The sequence below is a fragment of the Pelophylax lessonae genome (genome assembly GCF_965119305.1).
Source record: "Pelophylax lessonae genome assembly, chromosome: 6".
Classification (NCBI taxonomy): Eukaryota; Metazoa; Chordata; class Amphibia; order Anura; family Ranidae; genus Pelophylax; species Pelophylax lessonae.
Window position 1 is genome coordinate 35,675,256 of NC_138773.1, and position 22,602 is coordinate 35,697,857.

The 22,602-nt window shown below is 42.3% G+C and overlaps 1 protein-coding gene across 1 annotated transcript in view; it reads left to right on the forward strand.

The window, feature by feature from the left end:
• LOC309557656 (uncharacterized protein) overlaps positions 1-17,740 on the forward strand; it is a gene marked incomplete at its 5' end in the record, with an annotated part of 64,178 nt that extends 46,438 nt beyond the window's left edge. The window contains 2 exons of the mRNA XM_082260445.1: positions 385-670; positions 13,047-17,740. Of these exons, the coding sequence (XP_082116571.1) occupies positions 385-670; positions 13,047-17,737 (4,977 nt within the window). The 3' untranslated portion in view covers positions 17,738-17,740. The remainder of the gene's footprint in view (positions 1-384; positions 671-13,046) is intronic.
• Between the last annotated feature and the right edge of the window lie 4,862 nt (positions 17,741-22,602).

Here is a 22,602-nt window from a genome sequence, read left to right on the forward strand (position 1 = left end):
TAGAGACAGGTCTCAGGAGGAGCTCAAGGCTGAGGCCGTTAACATTTCTTGTCACCTGTTGAGCTAGTGGTGAGTGGTGTCCCTCATTCCCTCATATTGCCCATTCCATAACAGATACACTTTTGGTTAATAATGTTTTATACTGTAATCTTTATATCTTTACGTTTTTGCACATTATCTAGTATTATTGAAGTCTTGTTTCAAGACAACCTGTCATGAGCAAAATAAGAGTCTATGCTGATCTACTTCTGAAAATGACAGTTGACTGGTTGTCATGGTTTGGCTAAAAATATGTTTTGAGTAGCTGATCTCAAATAAATATACAGTCTTTACAATTATATCATCTATGTTCTTTTTTTCTACAGCTTCAAGCAACACTGAAAGATTGTAATGATGGCTTTCCTCAACTCAGCGTCACACAATCTGAATCAACTGAAAGGAAAATTGATCAACATATTTTCAGAAGATGTGGATGGTTTGTGCGATGAAGTGGACTCTCTGGGTTTGATAACTAAGGAAAAATATATTCTCCTGTATGATGCTGAAAGCCCTGTGGAAAAAGTTAATAAAATATTAAATATTCTAAAGGAAGAAGAATTGGCCTGTAAAAAGTTCTTGGAGCATTTGGAGAACATGATACCAAGATTTCCAGCCTTATGTTTTCTCCAAAGTAAGTACCTTTATAATAATATATTTTTAAATAACCCCTGGGTAGAAGGGAAACGTTAATATTTAGAAATCCTCTTTCTAGTGTAGCGATGACCCCTGAAAGAGCCGCTAGAAATAATTGGTTCCTCCTACCTGTCCCATAAACGCAGAGTCCATCACACTCCATACAGCAATGAGACCCAGACATTAGAGGGTGCTGTGCTGAAATGGTGAATGGCACTGCTAAATCATAAGTCAAATCCAAGATATCACCAGCACAAAATAACTAGATAAATAAAAATGTATTGTCACTTTATTCGCAACAGAAGGCAGCAATGTTTCAAGGCCATTAGGGGCATCTTCCTCAGGCAGCAATGACAGTGACTGTTATGGCGCTTTTCCACTGCATGGAACTGTACCGGTTCGGCACGCTTTTGTGCTTTTCCACTGCTGGTACCGCATGGTATAGGGTTGGAACGGTACGGTATAGGTTTGCTTTTCCACTGCATGGAACCGAAGGGTACGGTACGGTACGGCTCTGAAAAAACAGTACCTACTCAATTGTGGTTCCAACAGGTACCAAACTGGTACCATATCCCACAATCCTTTGCATGCAGTCACTACTAGCCACTGATTGGTCAGAGAATCCCACCCACCCCGATGTTATCCCACCCACTTAACTTTAGTACTACTATAGTGAAAAAGCAAACCTATACCGTACCGTACCGAACCGTTCCGACACTATACCATGCGGTACCAGCAGTGGAAAAGCAAACCGGGCCAAGCAGGGCCAAGTAGAGCCGAGCCGGTACTAGCCGGTACTTGCAGTGGAAAAGTGCCATTACTGTTGGCTGAGGAAGAGGTCCCTAAGTGGCCTTGAAACATCGCTCCCTTTTGTTGGTGACAACAAAGTGTCCTTTTCATTTATCCAGATATGGTGTGCTGGTATCTTGGATTAGTCCCCTACCTATCTAGAACTTAGTGTTGCCAATCATCAGTATTTTTACTGGCAGGAGTGGCTGCCAGTAAAAAAAGGGTACTTTTCTACTGTCAGTGAATGCCAGTGATACGAAAAAAGGTTGGCAGCAAAAAAATATGGCTCGGCTTGGCTTCTGCAGTTCCGGTCCAGAGCATCCGAGTGCCTGTGTTCAGGAGACGCTTGTGGGGGGCAGGTCTGGCAGGGGCAGAGCCTGTTTTGTGATGTCATGGTGCAAGGGAGCCGAGCCAAGCGGCCACAGCCTCTTGTGTGGGTCTGTGGGACTGCAGCAAGACAAGCAGGGAGCGGGACTATCAGTGCTGTTTGGACTGGAGTGTACTGAAGGGACCACCTGGCGTGGAAAGAGACTGTCACTGTGACTCAGGAGGGGACATGTCAGCGAGGTGTCATAATCATCTGTGCTGCTGCACACGGCTGTTAGTGTCAGTGTGAGAGTCAATTTCATGTGTGTGTGCTGCCTGTTCTAATTTCTTGCCCTCCTGAGTCTTGTCCCTGAGCTACTTACTTACTATATAGAAAATGTAATAAGAAATATGTTTTTTGCCTTAATATCTACTTCAATTCACATTGCTAATTGCAAATTGTGGGGATGTGTGGGAGGTAAATGGCGCTGCCCAAAAAGTGCCTAATAGATGAGTAGGTAAAGTAAGTAGAGGGAATCGGATTCGATAAAATGTCACTATAAGATCACAATGCAGTAGATGGGAAATAATACAATATACTCAAAGCAATAAATAGCATATATACTGTATATATAAAGTGCTTGTTGTGAAAGGTGACTCGAAGGTGAGCGGTAATAAAGTACCAATGTGTAAAATTATATTAGAAATTACTGAAGTAATAAATGTGACAAGGTGCAAATCTCAGACTCAATAAAAAGTGACTTGGTGCTGAAACATCAAGCTTTTTGCATACTCACCAACATAGATGTGTAAAATGAATTATAACTCAAATGTCCGAATCTCACGTAAAGTGACTAATTGTTTAAAGTGATTAAAATCAAAAACAGAGTATACAGTACCTCACAAAAATGAGTACACCCCTCACATTTTTGTAAATATTTTATTATATCTTTTCATGTGACAACACTGAAGAAATGACACTTTGCTACAATGTAAAGTAGTGAGTGTACAGCTTGTATAACAGTGTACATTTGCTGTCCCCTCAAAATAACTCAACACACAGCCATTAATGTCTAAACCGCTGGCAACAAAAGTGAGTACACCCCTAAATGGAAATGTCCAAATTGGGCCCAATAAGCCATTTTCCATCCCCGATGTCAGGTGACTCATTAGTGTTACAAGGTCTCAGGTATGATTGGGGAGCAGGTGTGTTAAATGTGGTGTTATCATCACTCTCAATCTCTCATACTGGTCACTTGAAGTTCAACATAGCACCTCATGGCAAATAACTCTCTAAGGATCTGAAAAAAAAAGAATTGTTGCTCTACATAAAGATGGCCTAGGCTGTAAGAAGATTGCCAAGACCCTGAGACTGAGCTGCAGCACGGTGGCCAAGACCATACAGCGGTTTAACAGGATAGGTTCCAATCAGAAAAGAGCTTGACATGGTTGAACAAGGAGATTGAGTGCATATGCTCAGCGTCATATCCAGAGATTGTCTTTGGGAAATAGACGTATGAGTGCTGCCAGCATTGCTGCAGAGGTTGAAGGGGTGGGGGGTCAGCCTGTCAGTGCTCAGACCATACACCGCACACTGCATCAAATTGGTCTGCATGGCTGTCGTCCCAGAAGGAAGCCTCTTCTAAAGATGATGCACAAGAAAGCCCACAAACAGTTTGCTGAAGACAAGCAGACTAAGGACATGAATTACTGGAACCATGTCCTGTGGTCTGATGAGACCAAGATAAACGTATTTTGTTCAGATGGTGTCAAGTGTGTGTGGCTGGCAACCAGGTGAGGGGTACAAAGACAAGTGTGTCTTGCCTACAGTGAAGCATGGTGGTGGGAGTGTCATGGTCTGGGGCTGTATCAGTGCTGCTGGCACTAGGGAGCTGCAGTTCATTGAGGGAACCATGAATGCCAACATGTACTGTGACAAACTGAAACAGCGCATGATCCCCTCCCTTTGGAGACTGGTCCGCAGGGCAGTATTCCAACATGATAACGACCCCAAACACACCTCTAAGACAACCACTGCCTTGCTAAAGAAGCTGAGGGTAAAGGTGATGGACTGGCCAAGCATGTCTCTAGACCTAAACCCTCTTGAGCATCTTTGGGGAATCCTCAAACCGAAGGTGGAGGAGCTCAAGGTCTCTAACATCCACCAGCTCCGTGATGTTGTCATGGAGGAGTGGAAGAGGACTCCAGTGGCAACCTGTGAAGCTCTGGTGAACTCCATGCCCAAGAGGGTTAAGGCAGTGCTGCAAAATAATGGCCGTGTCATTCAACAGCTGGTGCCGCGGCCATACACTCCCAAGAGGCCCCTAAAAAGTTTACAAGAAAATTTCAGGCTAGCTACTCCAACATTTTAAGAGTGGTAAAGGAAGATCTGCCCTACCTCTGTGACAAATATGGGCCCCTGGACTTGTTTGGTGCCCAAGCTGGGGCCCTGAAACTGTGCCCACTCGAAGATTGCCATACAGCACCAAGCTGACTTAAATTGAAGGCCTCATGGTACCTGAACCCTGGTGGCTAGGGGCCTCAAACTTGGCTCAGAGATACTATAGGATTCCCAGGGGCCACATGCATTTTTCGGGGCCGATGCTTAATTGTTCCAGGGACCTGCATAGGGGTAGATTTGGCTAACCACTATCGAATACAGGAACTGCAGAGTCCCGCTCTGCAGGTACTGTTGAATAGCTAAGAGTCCAGGTATTCCTGCGGTACCCAGCACTCCCCTCTCCGTGGTACAGCCCGAGGGCCACAAACTCTTAAGTGGCCATGGAAATAGTTGACCAGGAAATTTTGGGCTAGCAACTCCAAAATGTTTGGTAAAGGAAGACCTCCCCTACCTCTGAGCCAAATATGGCCCCCCCGAGCTGTGGTCCCTCAAATGTCCAGACTACGACTGTGTCAAAGTTTAACATAATGAGTCAAGCTACAAAAAATTTAGGGCGCTGCAATACCCAAACAGGTTAAGGACACCATACTTGGCAAACTAATATTAGAGGACTTCTAGGAGCCACACAAGTTTTTTGTGGCCAATGCTTAATTCTGACACGGGCTGGCATGGGGATCGACTTTGGCCAAATACTGCGGAACATAGGTAATGCAAAGCCCCACTTCAGGGATAGCTAAGACTATGGGGATTATTATGGTACTCAGCACTCCACGCTTTGTGGTATTGACTGTCAGTCATATGCTCCTAAGTGACCCCATAAAAATTTGACAAAGACATTTCGGGCTAATGACCCCAACATTTTTGGGGTGTTAAACCTCTCCTACCGCGGCACCAAATTTGGATCCCCTGGACATGTTCAGCTGTGGCCCTGCAATTTGGCACAGGGAAATTTGGGACCCTGGACTCATGCAGTGCCCGAGCTGTGGCCCCTCAAACTTACCGTGTGAAATCCACAGGGATAAGTACTGACCATTCGGCATGCAAGGGGTGTGTGTCCCCACATGCAGCCTGTGTCCCCCCGTCATGTAGCCTGTGTCCCCCCTGTCATGCAGCTTGTGTCCCCCGCCGTCATGCAGCCTGTGTCCCCCCCCCATCATGCAGCCTGTGTCACCCCCCCCGTCATGCAGCCTGTGTCCCCCGCCATCATGCAGCCTGTGTCCCTGCCATCATACAGTCTGTGCCTGCCTATCTAGTTTGAAGATTGTGTTAAATAGTATAGGCTATAAATGATACCTACGTCCCAAAGTATTTATAAAGTGTTGTAACACCAACTACCCTAAAGGGGATTGGTTACTAAGGGCTGAATGGGAACTTTATTGGTATCGTACTCATAATATATACCATATATATATATGAGAGGTTCTAAATTTTGTCATTTTTTGATTTACTGCTTTAATGCTTTAAGCCATTGAACACTCAAAGGGGGTATAGGTTGCATCCACTTAAGCACAATTTGTTTACGTGCCATAAATAATATTTCCTTTAGACAGGTCTTAGCATATCCAGTTCAATTCTGGTTCTCAACAAGACCCAGTAGAAAGATCTCTGGAGTAAATTAAATGAGGCCTCCCAATACCTTTAATATATCCAAGACCTGCTTCCTTTAATCAATGACACGCGCTAATAATACATACAGTGTCAGTGCAATCAATGATACATAAAGCGAAGGTGCAATCAAAAAAAGTAAATGTCCATCGATGATAGTAAGGTGCCAGTGCCAGTGAAGTATTCTCATATAGGATTCAGGTGACACTCCGTGCTTCCTCCTGAGTCCCCACTCACCAGAAATATGATTAACCACTTAAGCCCCGGAGGATTTGGCTGTTCAATGACCAGGCCCTATTTTGCGATTCGGCACTGCGTGACTTTAACGGACAATTGCACGGTCGTGCCACCCTGTACCCAAATTAAATTGACGTCCTTTCCCACAAACAGAGCTTTCTTTTGGTGATATTTGATCACCTGTGCGATTTTCATTTTTTGCGCTATTAAACAAAAAAAGAGAGACAATTTTGAAAAAAATAACAATATTTTTCACATTTCTTTATATGAAATTCTCAAAAAAAAAATGTAAAAATCTAAATTTTTTCACATTTTAGGCCAATTTGTTCTCTGCTACATATTTTTGGTACAAAAAATTGCAATAAGCGTATTTTGATTATTTTGCGCAAAAGTTTTTGCGTTTACTAACTACGGGAAAGATTTATGTCATTTTTTTTATTTTTTATTTTAACTAGTAATAGTGGCGATCTGCGATTTTTTTTGCGGGACTGCGACATTGCGGTGGACAGATCGGACCCCTGACTGACATTTTTGACACTTTTGGGGGTACCAGTGACATTACTACAGTATTCCGTGCTATAAATATGCACTGTTACTGTAAAAATGACACTGGCAGGGAAGGGGTTAACTTTATTGGTGATCAAGGGGTTAAGTGTGTCCCTAGGGGCGTGATTCTAACTGTCATAGCAGGATCGCATAGCCTCTGTGATGATCTAAGGGAGAATGACAGACGGCTGTGTTTACATCAGCCGTCTGTCTTTCTCCCTCTCCTGAGGGAAATCGCGTGGGCGAGCGACGTACCCCTACGTCACTTTGCCTGTAGGGGGCTGACTGCCGCAGTATATAGTCGTGCGGCGGTCGGCAAGTGGTTAAAAACAGCATGGTAAATCGATAGGTGGATCTAGCTCCTTCCTTCTCTGGCAGTAAACAAGGCTCTCAGCATAATAATGGCATATGTATATGTTCCAATGAAGAGATAGATATTCATAGCATAATACTGTTTGCTGAGGAGAAGGAGAGATGAATATCCAACTGGGAGCAAATGGTGCTCCAGAACCTGGAGACAAACTGGCTCCCACAGTCTGAGACAATCTCCTTAGGCAACCTGTGTAAGCGGAAAGCCTCCCTGGCAAACACCGAGGCCAGCTCCTGAGCGGTAGGCAGCCGCTTAAACGGAACACAGTGGAACATTTTGGAGAATCGTCCGACAATCATGAGGATAACCGTGTAACCTTGAGATGCGGGAAATAAATAATAAAATCCATGGCCAGTGAGACCAGGAATACTATCCATTGGGAATGGGATGCAGAGTATGCCAAAGGGAAGGTTCAGCAGAGATTTGTTCTGGGCACAGACCGAACAAGCAGCCACATACGCAGCAACATCAGTGCGGAGAAATGGCCACCAGAACTGATGAAAAATAGCCCAGGACATCTGGTTCTTACCAAGATGACCGGCAGTCTTGGAATTGGGGTATGTGCGCAACAGTCTGATGGTATCAGGTACAAAACATTTGCCAGCAGGTCTCTCTGTGGGAGCATCAGATTGGGCAGCCAAGATCTGTTCCCCAAGAGGAGAGTTCTCCCTGGACAACTCAGAATACTGGCGAGACAAGGCATCAGCTTTAACATTCTTGGATCTGGGCAAATAGGAGACCACATTATTAAAACTAGACAAGAATAAGGCCCATCTGGCCTGATAGGGTGTGATCCTCTTGGCCTCTGAAAGATACGTCAGATTCTTATGATCGGTGAGAATGAAAAGTAGAACCACAGAACCTTCAAGCAAGTGTCTACAGGAAAATGGCCAAGAGCTCTCTTTCTCCAATCTTGTAATTGAATTCAGCTGGAGACAGCTTCTTGGAGTAGAACCCACAAGGAAGTAAGGGTCCATCAGGTGTCTGACGCTGAGATAGTAGGGCGCCTACTCCCGTCTCAACTAATCCACCTCTAGGACAAAGGGCAAACCAAGATTGGGATGAGACAGAATGGGAGCCGAAGCAAAAGCAGACTTGAGGGTTTCGAAAGCTTGGATGGCAGCAGGCGTTCAATTGTGGGGCTCGCTGCCCCTCTCGGTCAGATCTGAGAAAGGTTTGGCCAAAGTGGAAAAGTTCCTGATACATTTCCGATAGTAGTTGGCAAACCCAAGGAAACGCTGAATGGAACAGAGAGCACTAGGGTGAGGCCAATGTAGAACAGTTGAAACTTTCTGAGGATCCATGGAGAACCCTTCAGCAGAAATGATGTAGCCCAAGAAGGCAACCTGAGACAGGTGGAATTCACATTTCTCAAGCTGACAGAAAAGCCCATTCTCACGTTGCAGCACCCGTCTGACATCCAGTAATGTGATTCAATGGAGACTGAGTAAATCAAGATGTTGTCCAAATAGACTACCACGCATTGCTGGAACATATCACAAAAGACATCATTGATGAACTCCTGGAAGACAGCGGGCGCATTGCACAAGTCAAAGGGCATCACCAGATATCCGTAATGACCAGTTCTGGTATTAAACAGGGTCTTCCATGCATCGCCCTCCTTGCTCTTATGAGGTTATACGCGGCCCTTAGGTCAAGCTTGGTATAGATTGTTGCTCCCTTGAGGCGGTTGAACAATTCAGTAATCAATGGAATCGGGTATGCATTCTTGACCGTGATGCGATTGAGGCTCCTATAATCAATGCAAGGTCTCAACTCACCCCCTTCTTCTTTACGAAGAAAAAACCGGCACCCGCTGGAGAAGTGGCTTTGCGAATGTGCCCCCGGGCAACCGCATCTGCCACGTACTACTCCATGGCCTTATTCTCCGCAACCTAGAGAGGATAAACACTTCCATGAGGGGGAGTGGCACCAGTTTGCAAATCTATGGCACAATCATACGGACAATGAGGGGGAAGAGTACCAGCACGCACCTTGTCTTGATACTCATGATGTTCAGTAGGCAACAGGGAATCCGAGGAGGTACAAAGTACCTTAACAGGCCCATGTATACAAACAGCGCCACACTGTGAAGGCCGAGAGAGGATCTCAACCAATAAAAAGTCGGATTGTGGATGATCTATCCAAAATCCAACGCATAAAAACCTCGACTGAAAGCAACTATCCTGTGCATCCCCACAGCATACTTGGGGCTGGGAGCCCCCGACGTCAAAGCATACTATAAAGCAACTATTTTGGATCAGGCCAGGCAGTGGTGGGACTCGCAATCACAGGCCCCATGGGCCCAAATTTAATCTACTGCAGCAAATGGAGCCTTAGACCTACTCCTTGCAAGTGGGTGGATATGCACGCACACTCCTCATCTCTTTCTACCTACGATGTCTTCCACTGTCAAGACATGGAAAGCTATCTGCCAACAAACACAAGGGATACATACTGAAGCTCTTCACCGGCTCCCCTTACTATCGCTGCAACTCATATCAACAAATTTACCAATACGCCACTGGCATATGGCCGGTATCACCACAATTGGGGAGCTCTTCCACCCTTAGATGCTGAAGAGCTTTCTCCAACTTTAATCGCTCTATAACCTTCCCAGTAAAGACTTTTACATATACCTCAGGATTCGCCATCTTCTCTCTGGTGTTAGGACATCCTCCTCCCCGACTACCAAAGAAGTCCTTTTATTGATTACTAAACAGAAAAAGAACTCTAAAGGCATATCTGGCTTCTACAAACTTTCGACTTGTCCCTCCTCCACTACCAAGCTTGAAGCAATTACTTTTTGGGAACACAAATTACAACTTTCTTGCCAAGCAACGATGTGTTGCCGCGCTCTCCGGCGGCCACTTACTATATCCAAAAACGTCTCGCACTGGGAGACGATTATGAAAATTTACCATAAATGGTACTACACCCCGGACAGACTCGCTACTATCTCGCCCTCTTGCTCTCCGAAGTGTTGGAGAAATTGTACTGCAACCAGTGACATCTTCCACATATGGTGGGAATGTCCAATAATCCGCCCTTACTGGAACATGGTCTCATCACTCATCTCTAATGTGACTAACATTGCTCTATGCCTTACTCCACAAATGGCCCTCTTTGGTCTCAGTCCTCTTTCGCTGCCCGACAATTACCCTCCACGTACTCACCATATTCTAATCTCGGCGCGCCTAGTGTTAGCTAGGGCCTGGAAAAATCCCTCCTCGCCAACCTTTGAGGCGTTAATTAACTCCATCAATGACCATTGCAACATGGAATACCTCTTCTCCAAGGCGCACCTCACAGAGGAGAGATTCCGGGAGCATTGGTCGTTATGGCTATCTTACCCCAAAAGCATTAAAATTTGATTACCATTCTCTTAAGGCTCTCTGACTCACCCGGATCTGCCCGCCATTGCGCTTTAACTCTGGACCAGAGAGGACCATAGTGCCACCCATACTCACATTATTATCACATCTTCTTACCTCTCTAAGCATATTCACTTAATATCGGATATAGGCACAGTCTCTCTTTGATTGATTCCTTCTATTCCATTCCCTTTTACTAATACCTGCACTCCTTATTATTAGTTGTGTTAAAAACTTGTACTTTGCATATTGACTAATCCAAGCTATGTACTTTCATTGCACCAGTTGGCTGATTGCCACATGTTTATTCCTCTATAATGCATTGTTCACTTCTTTGTTGACTCGATGTATCAATACTTAAAACCAATAAAATGTTTGAAACTAAAAAAAAAAAAAAAAAAATGTCGGATTGTATTTCTGAAGCCAAGGGTACCTTAAAACAACAGTAGTGTGGGGACGATATAACCTGGAAACAGGTTGACTCCCTGTGAACAGCTCCTATCGCCATGTGAACCGTAACAGTCTCATGGGTAACCTGTGCCAGTTGCAGGGGGTCTGCCATCAATCACCTTGATGACTAGTGGAGAAACACGGGGCTGCGAGGGTATGGAATTGGCAGCAGCAAATGTACTGTCAATGAAGTAGCCGCCAGCACCGGAGTCTACCAACGCCTGAGTAACCACCAAACCTGCTGCCCAGGGGAGGACAACTGTGATTATCTTTACGGGAAAATGGAAAAAGGAAATTCAACCTAAGATCTGTCCCCGACAGGACCTTAGGTGCGAGCGTTTCCTGGACAGGTAGGACAAGATTTCAGGAAATGCCCACCAAGGCTGCAATACAGGCACCAGCCCTCCCTTCTCCTAAAGGCCTGCTCAGCCTCGGAAAGGTAAGTGAACCCCAGCTGTATGGGTTCACTGCAAGATGCACCATCTCCAGGAGGCATGGGAGGTGAGGGAGGAATGGGTGGGGAAGAAAATGTAGGAGCCAATCTGGTAGGAGGCCTCCGTAGGCGCTTCTTAAACGATGGTCTTTCCCTGAACCTGGTATCGACCAAAATCAGGAAAGAAATTAGAGCCTCGAGCTCATCAGGGAGATTCTTGGCCGCAATCTCATCCTTCAATGCATTGGAGAGACCATGTGAGAAGACAGCCACCAGAGCCTCATTATTCCAGCCCACCTCTGTTGCCAGGGTATGAAATTCAATGGCATACTCAGCAATGGTTCATATACCCTGTTGAATGGACAGGAGCAGCTTATCAACAGAGGCAGAGTGAGCAGGCACATTGAATACCCTACGGAAGGAGGCAATAAAACTCGGGTAGTTGAATATCACAGGATTATCATTCTCCCATAAGGGATTTGCCCAGGCCAAGGCCTTGACCGATAGCAATGAGATTAGGAAGCCCACCCTGGACCTGACAGAGGGAAACGCCTGAGGAACCATCTCATAATAAATGCCCACTTGGTTTAGGAAGCCACAACACTGACTCGGTTCACCCCAATAGCGCTGCAGGAGGGCGGCTGAACCAGTCATCCCTCTGGTAACAGAGGCTCCAGTTGCTTGAGGAACCACTGGCCTAGCAGCATCAGGAGCAAGGTGTGCTGTTCGTTCAAGCAATGCCTGCAACACCTGAGCAAAGTGACCCAAAGGCTTGTTGATCTAGCCTGGAAACCAGCATGGGGAGCGTAGGAGCACCAGCATCTTCAGGACTCATGGCCCTTGGGTACTGTCAGGCTGCCAGGAAACCAGACCACACGAAGATGCAAGAAAAATAAAGCAGTTTATTTGATCAACAACAATAAATGCACAAAAAGAGCGAGGAGCAAAATTTGGAACAGCTGGGGTCAAGTCCAGAGCAGATAGTCATCCAAGCCAGGATCGAGTCTAGAAGCGGGTAGTCATCCAAGCCGGGGTAGAGTCCAGAGGTGAGTAGTCTGCCGATGCTGGGTTGTCTGCAGAATCGAGAGCTAGGAAAGTCTTTAGCCAAGCCAGGTCATGCACAGTGGAACATGGAGTACAGAAGATTGCTAGCAGTGATGCACCTTGGACAGCAGTCTGCACATGTCCAAGATGGCTGCCAACAGGAAGGCAAGGCAAGGCCTTGACACATACCAAGACATTTTGGACAATTTCATGCTCCCAACTTTGTGGGAACAGTTTGGGGATTGCCCCTTCCTGTTCCAACAAGACTGCTCACCGGTGCGCAAGCAAGTCCATAAAGATATGAATGAGCGAGTATGGGGTGGAGGAACTTCACTGGCCTGCACAGAGTCCTGATCTCAACACAATAGAATACCTTTGGGATGAATTAGAGCAGAGACTGCAAGCCATGCCTTCTCTCCAACATTAGTGCCTGACCTCATAAATGCTCTTCTGGGAGAATTGTCAAACATTCCCTTAGACACACTCCCAAACATTGTGGACAGCTTTCCCAGAAGAGTTGAAGTTGTTAAAGCTGCAAAGGGTGGGCCAACATAATATTGAACCTTATGGACTAAGACTGGGATGCCATTAAATATGTCCCAATACGTTTGGTAATATCATGAATATACAGTGTGCATATGTGTGTGTATATACTGTATATATATATATATATATATATATATATATATATATATATTTATATAAATATATATATGTATATATATATATATTATATAAAATGTTTTTTTTAAACTTCTTTTAGCCAGTCTTACAGTCTTAGTGAAATGGTTTGTTTCTTGTCTTTTGTCTTTTCCCTAGAAAAAAGACAAGATTTTCAGGAGATTCTAACACAGCTCAAGATGGAAGATCACATGATTTATAAACTTACCTTGGGAAGCATTTTGGAAATTGGGCAAGAGAGTGTACAGGAGATCAAGCTTCAAAGAGTACAAGATGGTCCTTGGTATTTCTTGCATAATCTCATGGCTTTAAATGTAAAGGCACGAAACCTGGAGCCAGAGGAATCTAATATGGATACAGAAATAAATATTAGGACTTTTGATAAAAATATCTCTGATGCAGGTTCTTGTCTTGTTCATCCTCTTGATGTCCAGTGTATTCTTCTGCATTGTTCAGACAGTTTTTTACAGCAGGAAATTATATCCAAAATGGCCATGTGCCAATTTGCTGTCCCTGTCCTGCTGCCATCTGAAGATGGTCCAGACTGTACCTTTATGATCTGGGCAATGAGGGACATAGTGAAAAGGTGGAGGCCCCTGTCATTAAAAGAGACAAAGGGTTTCATGGAGGACAACCTGGTAAACATTTCTTTACCATTTTTTTCCTGTGTGAGATTGGAGAATTGCAGTTTATCGAAGTCTGTGATCATTAATCAGCTTCTAACCCCAAGTCAGCAGCACTATGACTATTTTGTACATAGGGACATGGAAGGTGGAGACCTTCCTCGGAAAATATCTGATGGTTTAGTGGAGATGTCCTGTTTTTTTCCCTCTGGAAAAGAAATCTCTGATATCTTCACAGACCCCCTTGCAGTTCTGAATCTCAGAGGAGACATTTTATCTAACTGGACTCAATTCACTTTCTTAACTCGGATATCATCAGCTGTGTTTATTTTTGTAGACGGTGTTAGTGAGACAGAATACCGGCTGTTATCAAGTCTTCACAACTTTAAAACAAAATATTTTATTATTCTGACAAAAAATGAAAAAAGTACTGTAGAGTACATTAAGAATCTGTATCCAGTTCTAAACCTGGACGATAATCATATCATAGTAAAAGGACCCAGAGTTAATGATGCAAAGCTGGTAAAGCATATGCAAAAAATCATGAAAGATCTGATACATAGTTATCCTCTGAAGTTGGAACAGATGATTGACATAGCCAGCGAGCTTGGCATCCATGTAGATGAAAAGTCAAAAGAGTGTCAGCAAGCAAAAGATCGAGCTCTAAAAATTACTGAAAACATACAGGATGTGGCAAAATACAAGGAAAAAACATTAAAGCTTCAGGGACATCTATGGAAGCAGCTTGCAAAAACAGAAAAAGAATTATGTAGAATGAAGCACCAAACTGATCAGGATGATGGAGAACATTACAGAGCAAAGCTTATCAATAGTAAAAAAAAGTTACTTGAAGAGCAAAACCAGCACTTTCCACCTCCTGGAATAGTGACTTTTATAGATGCAATCATGCAGTCAAACCCAATGGAGAAACATTTCTTCCTAAAATGGCTAAAAATTCTCCTTGATTCATCCTCTCGGGTCAATCTGTCAAAATTACAGTCCGAATACAAAATAAAATGTAATGATCAATCCTCCAATCTTATGGAAATTAAAAAGCTAGACCAACAAATATCTGAAAGTTCCCTTGGTATTGAACACTTCCTACGGGAGCTGGCACAGTTTTATGAAGCTGAAAGTTTTATGGTAAATGATGGTAAAATGAAGACAAGTGAGAGACAATTTTGCAAACTCCCTGAAATAGCGGCTGATCTTCTGTTGGATGGGTTTCCATTAGAACTTATTGATGGAGATGCCTCCAACATTCCCCTACAATGGATAACTGATGTCCTAAAGGAGGTTGATAAGAAGATGAAATGTCAGTGCAGAATGAGAGTAATAACTGTCCTGGGGGTACAGAGTACAGGAAAGTCTACCCTCCTGAACACCATGTTTGGTTTGCAGTTCCCAGTGGCCAGTGGACGATGCACAAGAGGAGCCTTTATGACTCTCGTTAAGCTGAAAGAAAACTTCCAAAAAAAAATGGTCTGTCAATTTATTCTCATCATTGACACTGAAGGACTTAAAGCTCCTGAACTAGCTACACTGAAAGACAGTTACGAACATGACAATGAGTTGGCAACATTAGTTATAGGACTGAGTGATATCACAATAATCAACATGGCTATGGAGAACACAACAGAAATGAAGGATGTTTTGCAAATTGTTGTCCATGCATTTCTTCGGATGGAAACAGCTGGGAAAAAACCTAACTGCCAGTTTGTACATCAGAATGTGGGCGATGTTTCTGCTTATGAAAAGAACATGAGAGATAGAAAGAAATTTGGTGATCAGCTAAATGAGATGACAAAAATTGCAGCAAGGATGGAAAAAAAGATTGGAGTGACGTCATTTTCAGATGTGATGGACCATGACATGGAGAAACATACATGGTATATTCCTGGTCTTTGGCACGGTGTCCCACCAATGGCTTCAGTAAACAGTGGTTACAGTGAAAATATTAACCAACTTAAGAAGCATTTACTTGATTTTTTTCAAAAGTCAAGGAATCCTCAAAAATTGTGCGATTTTTCTAAATGGATAGAAAGTTTGTGGAATGCTGTGAAACACGAGAACTTCATCTTCAATTTCAGAAATAGTCTTGTTGCCGAGGCCTATGAGAAATTGTCTACAAAGTACAATGAACTGCAGTGGAACTTCTCCAAAGAAATGCATACCTGGATAATGGAGACTGAGAATATGATACAAAATGAAGCTGCCATAAGTCTGCAAGGAGACGTTTGTAACAAGATTAAACAGGACCTGACTGTGAAGGTAAACAGTGAAGAGACAACTATGAGAGAATCTTTAGAAAAATATTTTGAGGATGGATCTGAGAACGCCTCTCTAATAGAAAGATACAGAGAAGAGTTTTTCTCAAGTGTAAAACTTCTCAGAGTTCAGCAAGAAAACATGCTAGGCAACAGAATAGAAGAACTTGTACAAAATCAGAAAGGAAAAAATGCAGTTGAAGGAATTCAAGGAGAATTCATTACAATTATTGAGAATAATGTGACTACTCTTTTGAACAGTTACAAAGATAATAAGGATAGTTTAGATAATGAGAAAGTCAAATCCCAGTTTGAAGAAATGTGGAAGGGCACACTGTCAAGTTTACAGCTGACAAGTTTACAAAGGCGCAATATTGAACAAGACATCCTGAGACAACTGAAAAAAGACATGAATCACAGTGTCGGAGCTGTCACAGAAAAATTAGCTAAAATAAATAGTTTAAATGTCTTTGGACGCAATGACTTTAAAGCTAGAGAAGAGCATATAGAAAAACATGTTTTAAAAAAAATTACAGATAATATAATGAAGTTCTTTAAAGATCACGGATTTCAAGACTATCAAAATCTTTATTTCTCTATACTAAGGAAATGTACTAGTTATGTAACAAAAAAAGTAGACATGAAAGTTGACTATCATGACAATTACTGTCATGAATTGTTAAAAATGATCCGAGAAGAGCTTAATAAAGATGACCTCGAGAAGCTCCACACCACTCCCATGTATGAGTTGGATGTGAAACTTCACATTTTGGGCAAATTAGCACCAGTGCTTCAGAAGATGCACCAAGATTTCATCCAAGATAATGATCCAAAACTCAGTTTGGAGAAACACAAGGGAAAATATCTGTCCATATTTCAGAATATATTTAATGAAAAAGATGAGTGCCAAAACAGAGCAAAAGATTTCTGTGGCATTTGCCTGAAACCCGCATTGATTAAATTCATTGATAAAAATCTTGGAACAGAAATAGTGGAAGATATTTTACAAGGAGAAGAGTCCAAAACATACCGCAGCCGGAAGTTTTTCCAGTTTACCTTGCTCAAAAAGTTGCTGGAAGATAATGACTTTAGAGAGTATGTTGATTACATTAATAACTATGAGAAGTTTGTGAAAAACTGGATCACACAATGCATTAAAGATAAATACAAGCAACACAAAGACATTGAACATTTACAATCTAACATTCTGACTTCAATCATGAAAGGTGTGGTGAAAGTGCTAAATGACCCAAGGCTTCAAAATTGTTCAAATGTGCAAGAGTTTTTGAAAAAATTCTGTGAATTGTTAAATAAAGATCTCGTTATTTCATCAAATGACTTGAAAGTGATAGAGTTTAAAAACACAGCCTCTGTGTGTCAGTTCTCTGGTGATATTAAAAATGTCCTCACTGATACAGAAGAACAAATCAAACAAGAGATGAGGTCTTTAAGTGTAGAAGACGTTCTCTCCAGGCTCACCCTGAAACCACAAAATGAGCTGTTTAACAGAGTTTTTGGATGTGGGAAGCTGTGTCCATTCTGTAAAGTCCCCTGTGAGGCTGGAAGCAAAAGTCACAATGAGCATTCTGCAGAAGTGCACCGACCTATGGGATTAGGAACTTATAGATGTTCAAAAACACAAATCCTGAGTCACAACATATGTTCAACCAATGTGCATGGAAATGGTACATTCCAAAGTCCAGAAACAAAATGGGAAACTCACTCTTGCAAGGAATACCAAAAATTCTATCCTGACTGGGCCATTCAGGCTGACTCAAGCATCAATGCCTCCGATTACTGGAAGTTTGTTTTAATGAAATTTAATGACCAGTTTGCAAAAGAATACAGTGCCAAACCAGCAGAGTTTCCAAAAGACTGGAAAAAGATTACAGAACAACAGGCAATGAAGTGTCTGGAGGAGCTTTATCACATAAAATAGTAAACTGGAAGAAAAAAACAATATTCTACAGTTACACGGCACTTCCTTTTCATATGCAAAATCTTTCAACATGTATTTACCTTAAAAGGAATGAAATCCATAGAAGCATATGTGTTGAACAGACCATGATCTAGCAATGAGATCCCACCTTCCTCCGGCACACACACATTGGTCTTTTCTCTGTTTCCTTCATATTCCTCCCCAACACTCAATCTCCAGTTTCCCCTCCACAGACTCCTCACTGTGCAATACTCACATTGACATCACACAAATAGAATTCTGAATCATGTACATTTCTCCACAGACATTGCTCACTGAGCCCAGACAGTAACAGGACTGATTTATCCAGTGCCCAGGGCAAGTATGTGGATCCCCCCTCCCCTGTTATTAGGGTTTACTATCCTGTGCCCATTCTCTGCCCCCTAGCTCCAGCTGTCCATGGTGGACATGGAGTGTGCACTGCACTTGCGTGGCCAATCACTTACTTTCTAGCAGCTAAAAAGTAGTTGTGCATGCATGGTGTGTTTTTCGTGCCAGTTATGGACAGATGGGGTGGAGAGTGGGCATGTTTGAGTACAGTGTAAAAGCAATAGTTTCGCAGCAGGCATTAAGCCACAGCCCACTGGTTGCCAGACACTGATCTGGAGTGTGCATGTGAGGAGGGGCACCCCCACCCACCGATGCTACCCCTCCTGCCCACCCCTTGTCCCAGCCCTGAGCCCAGACACCAAGGTTGGAGGTTTTAATTTTTCTCTCAGGCACAACTCAGCGAGGTTGTATAAGGAACTGTAATGGGCTTTTTCGCCTGCCCACCAACCAAGACAATACTATTGTGTTGTACTCTGTACTAACTTCAAGTTTTGTGTCTTGTTAATACTGCTTTAGGAGACCAAAATGGACATTTCCTATTGGAAGAAAAATAATAAAAAAAAAATGTAGCATATGTGGCAGCTCACTAGTCCTTAGATGTGGTGGCTGTATTTGTTTTTTTTTTTTTCAGTTAGTAGGGAAATAACTCTTGATCCTGCAAGAAATGCAGTGTCCTTGTTATTTCCAATGAGCGGAACAAAGAGCATAACAATATTATCTTTTTTTTATGTTATTCGCAGTTTTTTCTGTTATTCCCAGTTGCATTTGTGTTTAATTTTCCAGAATTGGTGTGGGCACACATAGGAGGCCTTCAGTTGTCATTGCAGTTCTTGCATTACCTGGAATTAGGCTTAAAGTGTTATTTTTCAATTATGACACATATTATATACTCTATATTCTATATACCATCAACCAATCACAAAGTTTTCTTAAATATATGACTTTTAATTGTGCAGTGGCTGCATAAAGGATCACAAATTATAAAAAAAATATACAGTGTATACACACACACATATATATATATATATATATATATATATATATATATATATATATATATATATATATATATATATATATATTCTTACTCTAAATAAGAATATATTGTAATAGTGCAGATTTTATCTTTATTACCTTTGTTGATGTGTATAATTGGGAATATAATGTAACAATGGAAATACTACATAAAGCTCACATGTTATTTTTGTCTATAATGAAATAAAAATGTAAAACCTTAATAAACTTGAACACACTGCTTTACTGGACTAGAATCTTTTTTTTTTTTTTATTTCATTGTGATGATTTTTTTTTATTTTGCTTTGAATGATTAAACATGATGTACAAATAGAGAACGACATAAAAGGGGTCTGTTTATTAAGGATTTACTGGGAAATTCACAGTGACATCCAGCAACATTCACCTGGATAATAGAGTCCCATTCATCCTTTTCATAACAGATACTAAATATGACCCCACTTAAGTACGATTCTGCCATACCTCCTCCACCTTGGGTGTGGGCCCTCAGCAGCTTATTCCTGACAACCAATCACAGATAATAGGAAGCAATGCAGAGACCCCTCCCTGTGACCCATTTCACCCCCAATGGAGCTCTACATTCCATTAGGAGTGAAATAGGTAAGAATTAGTGGCATCAATCTATACACTGAGATCAGACTTCAGAGTGTGATTGCTATTTATATATTATAATAGGATAATGTTGTATATGCAAACATTTTTAATAAAAATAGATTAAACATAATAGGGCGAATATCAGAAGTACAATGAGCTGTAAAATTGCTTCTAAGCCTGCAGGTGAAGTTCTTCATAGTGCTGAAACTGACAATGGTGGACCATTTCTAAACAAATATGTCAGCATTCAGCCTGTATCCTCCACCAGTGGCATGTACAGTCAGGTCCATAAATATTGGGACATCGACACAATTCTAATCTTTTTGGCTCTCTTCACCACCACAATGGATTTGAAATGAAACAAACAAGATGTGCTTTAACTGTAGACTTTCAGCTTTGATTTGAGGGTATTTACATCCAGATCAGGTGAACGGTGTAGGAATTACAACAGTTTGTTTATGTGCCTCCCACTTTTTAAGGGACCAAAAGTAATGGGACAGATTAACAATCATAAATCAAACTTTCACTTTTTAATACTTGGTTGCAAATCCTCTGCAGCCAATTACAGCCTGAAGTCTGGAACGCATAGACATCACCAGACGCTGGGTTTCATCCCTGGTGATGCTCTGCCAGGCCTCTACTGCAACTGTCTTCAGTTCCTGCTTGTTCTTGGGGCATTTTCCCTTCAGTTTTGTCTTCAGCAAGTGAAATGCATGCTCATTCGGATTCAGGTCAGGTGATTGACTTGGCCATTGCATAACATTCCACTTCTTTCCATAAAAAACTCTTTGGTTGCTTTCGCAGTATGCTTCGGGTCATTGTCCATCTGCACTGTGAAGCGCCGTCCAATGAGTTCTGAAGCATCTGGCTCAATATGAGCAGATAATATTGCCCGAAATACTTCAGAATTCGTCCTGCTGCTTTTGTCAGCAGTCACATCATCAATAAATACAAGAGAACCAGTTCTATTGGCAGCCATACAAGCCCACACCATGACACTACCACCACCATGCTTCACTGATGAGGTGGTATGCTTTGGATCATGAGCAGTTCCTTTCCTTCTCCATACTCTTCTCTTCCCATCACTCTGGTACAAGTTGATCTTGGTCTCATCTGTCCATAGGATGTTGTTCCAGAACTGTGAAGGCTTTTTTTAGATGTTGTTTGGCAAACTTTAATCTGGCCTTCCTGTTTTTGAGGCTCACCAATGATTTACATCTTGTGGTGAACCCTCTGTATTCACTCTGGTGAAGTCTTCTCTTGATTGTTGACTTTGACACTCATACACCTACCTCCTGGAGAGTGTTTTTTTGATCTGGCCAACTGTTGTGAAGGGTGTTTTCTTCACCAGGGAAAGAATTCTTCGGTAATCCACCACAGTTGTTTTCCGTGGTCTTCTGGGTCCTTTAGTGTTGCTGAGCTCACCGGTGCGTTCTTTCTTTTTAAGGATGTTCCAAAAAGTTGATTTGGCCACACCTAATGTTTTTGCTATCTCTCTGATGGGTTTGTTTTTTTTTTTATTTTCAGCCTAATGATGGCTTGCTTCACTGATAGTGACAGCTCTTTGGATCTCATATTTAGAGTTGACAGCAACAGATTCCAAATGCAAATAGCACACTTGAAATTAACTCTGGACCTTTTATCTGCTCCTTGTAAATGGGATAATAAGGGAATAACACACACCTGGCCATGGAACAGCTGAGCAGCCAATTGTCCCATTACTTTTGGTCCCTTAAAAAGTGGGAGGCACATATACAAACTGTTGTAATTCCTAATCTTTCACCTGATTTGGATGTAAATACCCTCAAATTAAAGCTGGACGTCTGCAGTTAAAGCACATCTTATATGTTTCATTTCAAATCCATTGTGGTGGTGTATAGAGCCAAAAAGATTAGACTCGTGTTGATGTCCCAATATTTATGGACCTGACTGTATCTGACAGGGTTACAATGAACGCAGGAGCACAAATGAGAGTTGTCACCCCATGACAGGAAGTGTGTGAAACAATAAACCTTTATGTTATTAATCAATTCTTTCCATGAACAGCCAACACATTCTGACATGTGTGTACCAATGACATAAATAACATAAAATGGTGTAGAGATTTTCCCAAATTAATATTTCAATAATGTTGTGCATATCATAAAAAAAAAAAAAACATATAACATGGAAATAAAAAGGTCCCAATGCAATAGTCCTTGTACTTCCTCCTTTGTGCTCCACAAACTGTTATATATACACAAAGGTTGTCCACTCCGTAAACTTGCCCAGTGTGTTCACTCTTTCACTCCTTACACCTCCAGTGCTCCACCAACACCAGTTGTGTTCTCACCTGATGTATATCCACATACACTGTAAGGTCAATAAAAGCTTGGGTTCCAATTAAAGTGTTACTAAACCCACAACAGTAAGATCAGTCTGTACATACAGTAAAGCATGCTTGTTATACTCACTGTGGAACCTAGTGCACCTGAGTAAACCTCTGCAATGTGTAAAAAGGCTGTTTGATCCTGTCTCCTCTGATCCTCTCCTTTTACCACAGCCCCCAAACCATCTCCTGATAGAACAGAGACTAGGGGACAAGCTGCACATGCTCAGTTTGGTGTGTATTGCTAGAAGTTCTTTTTTCTAGGTAGAGTGCATGTAATTAGCACAGGGCCAATCAGCATTGTCTGGACAAAGGGTCAGGGGTCCTGCAGCCTTATAGGACTCTCAGAGCAGAATGTAACCTCCTCCAACAAGCTTTAACCAGACACTGATTGAAGTTCTATGAGTGCCACTACAGTGCCCTACTAGTGCTCATCATTGCCACTACAGTGCTCATCAGTGCCACTAGAGTCCCCTATTAGTGCTCATCTGTGCTCATC